General features: G+C 30.5%; 1 protein-coding gene across 1 annotated transcript; it reads right to left on the bottom strand.

Moving 5' to 3' along the window:
- Window positions 1–1,070: 1,070 nt before the first annotated feature.
- On the bottom strand, window positions 1,071–3,334 carry LOC143585761 (isoflavone reductase homolog). Its single transcript, XM_077067467.1, has 4 exons — window positions 3,005–3,334; window positions 2,656–2,899; window positions 2,109–2,312; window positions 1,071–1,237 (listed from the first exon to the last, which is right to left on the bottom strand). The coding sequence occupies exons 1-4, from the start codon at window positions 3,332–3,334 to the stop codon at window positions 1,071–1,073; spliced, it is 945 nt and encodes a 314-aa protein (XP_076923582.1).
- Between the last annotated feature and the right edge of the window lie 556 nt (window positions 3,335–3,890).

Genomic DNA, 3,890 nt, shown 5'->3' on the forward strand with positions numbered 1-3,890 from the left:
TTATTATGAAAGAGGGGTTACAATAACATATAACTTAATATTATTGGATTACTCTATAAATTAGTAAAATTTGAGAAAAATAATTTTTAAATTGTAAAAAGTTGCAAAAAAATAAAATACTAAAATAAAAAAAACTGAAAATTCACAAAAAAAAAAATCTGAAAAATTACGAAAAATTACAATATAATTAATATGTTCCTATAATATATATATATATATTGTATCGAAAAAATTAATAATTCTACTATTAAATATTTTAATATCACTTAACTATCTTTTTGAAATTTTTCTAAAAAAATGGTGGTTTCTTATAAAAAAAACCGTAACTTATGTTTTTCTACCTTTTTTTGTTTGCCATTTTTCTCAATTTAAAAATTATGTTCTCAATTTTTACTAACTTTTGTAAATTTTAAAAAAATATTTTGCAATGTCAAAATATTAAAAAATTAAAAAAAAAAACTAGATAACCTGCTATCCAAGTAAAATATCTAGAATTGAGACAAAAATGAAACTTTAATGATTTAATTGAAACAAAATGTTTTATGAGTGACCTAGTTGAAATAATTTCTAAATTTGATTACTATTATATTGAGTAATCCCTAATATTATATTAAAATATGTGCACTAATCATCATAATATTACACATTATTTATAGTTAATTAAAGTCCTTCAAAAGCCATTGTAACGCATCTTTGAGACAAACTTGGAATTATACTTTTCACTTGTCGCATTATTTGCAAAATTTGTGATCAAATGAGATATCGTTGCAAGTATTCATCAACACGAGTGTATTTGACCTCCGGGTACAACTTAGACGCTTCTTCTCCCCCTTCACCGATTTCAAAATTCATCAAACAACCATCATAGTAAATATGATAAATACGTGCAAATGCTCCTTGAAGAACAACCATCATAATATTACAACCATCATAGTATTCATCAAACAACCATCATAATATTACACATTATTTATAGTTAATTAAAGTCCTTCAAAAGCCATTGTAACGCATCTTTGAGACAAACTTGGAATTATACTTTTCACTTGTCGCATTATTTGCAAATTTTGTGATCAAATGAGATATCGTTGCAAGTATTCATCAACACGAGTGTATTTGACCTCCGGGTACAACTTAGACGCTTCTTCTCCCCCTTCACCGATTTCAAAATTCATCAAACAACCATCATAGTAAATATGATAAATACGTGCAAATGCTCCTTGAAGAACATGGTCCACATCTACAAAACATATTCGTAAATAATTTTCTATCATTTTTCACTTTTACAAACATTATAATCACAATAACCTAAAATAATGTATGGGGTAGCATGACATTAGAAGTTGAAAGAAAAACGTTACCTAATGACCCCCAAAAAAAAGTAAAAAACAACAAAAAGAACAAAACTCCTTTCTTTGTCGGTTTTTTGGAATGTTCCTATGGGGCATCGTCCTATGGAGTTATGGGCAATAAATCCGTTCTAGATAAAAGGCCCATTTAATAAAAATCATTATTTTAACCCTCTTCAATGCATTAATAAGTTGTACATAATGTGTTTTTTAATGACTTATAAACATTACAATTACTTTAGTTTCAAATGATTTTAAATGTAGTAATTTGTTAAAATAACAAATATAGGCAATCTTTTAATTTTAAAAACATTCCTTTATACATGTTTTAGAATATCATTTCTATTTCTTTTATATAATACTTTAATTTATATTACTTATTTTACTAATAAAGTATTTATTTATTATAACAATATATTAAATTTTTTGTAAATAATTTCATTTGGATTGAAAAGTTACAAAAAAAAAAAATGTAAATTGCCAATGCGGAGATATAAAAATTTACAAAAAAATATTTATAGGGTGGAGATAAATGGTTATTGTTAAGGACCGATGGAAATATAATATAACATCTAACTAAACACGTTTGTGAATGTTTTAAGTTCTTATGATCGAAGATTGTGTAAGCACAATCATGAATCCCTCACATATAGGGTAAACCAAGAAGCCCATTTACAACAGCTTTTGTTTTGCTGCTACTTCAGTTAACGGCAGAGATTTATAGTCCGTACCAAAGTAAATGTGTTGATGTCTTACACTAACCTTTCATGGAAGCAAGAAAGTCTACAGCAGATATGTGAACTTTCTCAAGTGTTTTAGCGGTAAGTTTCTCCCATTTCTCAACCAACTGGTTTTGGGTAAGAATGTTCTCTTCAGGTCGAAGATACAACGTCTTGGTCAACATGCGTGGATCATCTACAGTCTTGATTGTGTATGTTGCAACATCGTCTTCATCCAGAAAAACAACTACAAACATTTTGAAGAAATTAAATAACATAATTAATGTATGTCATATTGCCTTCACAATACATAGACATGAATTGAAGTTTTTGAACTAGTAGGTGGTTTATAATTTAGCCAAGTTCGCTAGAGTGGCAAGTGCTAAGCTAGCGAACTCTCTATGAAGTTTTTTTTTTCATCGTCGTCTAAAGTTATTCACCAAACTCTACGGAGTTCGTTTACCACCAAGCAAACTTGATGAGTTCACTTCCAAGAATAGTATACATGAACTTTCAAAAACCTCATGGAAATAATAAGTTGAATCCTAAACTACCAATCCAAAACATTCCAAAAAATAACTTTGTCATACCCTTACGATTTCCATCACCGTAAATAGACACTCGGTCCCTTGGAGGCATGAGCGAGCCTGCTAATTGTGAAAGGTTGCCGACGAAATAACCACCAAAACAGTTTGCAGAAATATATGTATATGGAATTTTAGCGTCTTCAATGGCTTTTCGTACGATCACCTTGTCCCCAAACGTCTCCTTTCCAGCTTCGAGCGCATTTCCCATTCGTGAAGGATCCATCCCAAACTCTGAAGGCAAGAACCGCTATTTCGAAAAACATATATATTATGAAAAGATTCATATTGAATTGATCGAACCAATAAAACTATAAGTCAAATTAATGATATATAATTAACTAAAAGTAATGACCTTGATGTTTCCAGCTTCTTTGATGGCATCAACAAGCTTAAGTTGAAGGAGGATATTATGTGACCGAAATTGAACCCCTGACATGGTGCATATTACGACATCAACTTGTTTGACGGCATCCACGAGACTCTGATGATCAGAAAACGAACCCTCAACCAACCGCGCTCCTTGTTCCTTAAACGACAACAGCATTTGAATCTTTTCAATGTCAAAACCAATCTCTCGGCGCATAAGGATGTACGTCGGGTGGCCTTGATCCAGACTAGCCTTGACAATCCTCTTGCCAATATACCCTGTGCCACCCACTACCAGAATCTTGCTCTTGGACATTCTCAAATTTTGTTGGTTTTTCAGGGTTTACATATCACCAATATATAGGAATAAGATAACGTGAAATCAGTGACGTTAGCTTGGTTGATGTTATTATTTATCACATGCTAAATTTCTAAGTCTATTTGTGTTTCTTGGTTTTTCTAAAAAAAGGAAAGAGGTACCATGTGGTTCTGTTTGTACGAATCACATGTCTCTCCATGTAAAGTTCTTTTCTCCTTTAACTGAACACATGCAATTATTTATAGTTAACAAGGCACGTACAGGAATATGCACCTAACGATCGACTTGGTTAAAAGATAACTTGTTTTAGCTAAAGGTGTCTATATATCCGTTTCAAAACTAAATTATAAAGCAATTTTTAAATTTATTTCACCCAAATTTCCGTACAGTTAACGTAAATAATTTAAGGTTTGTGCAGTCAACAAATATAATTAAAATTTGCGTGTTTTCATTTTCAAAATTGCATAAACTTTGTATTGTTATCTAGATTGATGAGTAGGTAAAAGAATGTGTTTTTAATGTCTAATATCGTGTGTTTTAGCTATCTATATAT

The sequence above is a fragment of the Bidens hawaiensis genome, unplaced genomic scaffold (assembly GCF_021521415.1).
Source record: "Bidens hawaiensis isolate Kalapana, Puna unplaced genomic scaffold, B.hawaiensis_p1.1 tig00034167_1, whole genome shotgun sequence".
NCBI lineage: Eukaryota > Viridiplantae > Streptophyta > Magnoliopsida > Asterales > Asteraceae > Bidens > Bidens hawaiensis.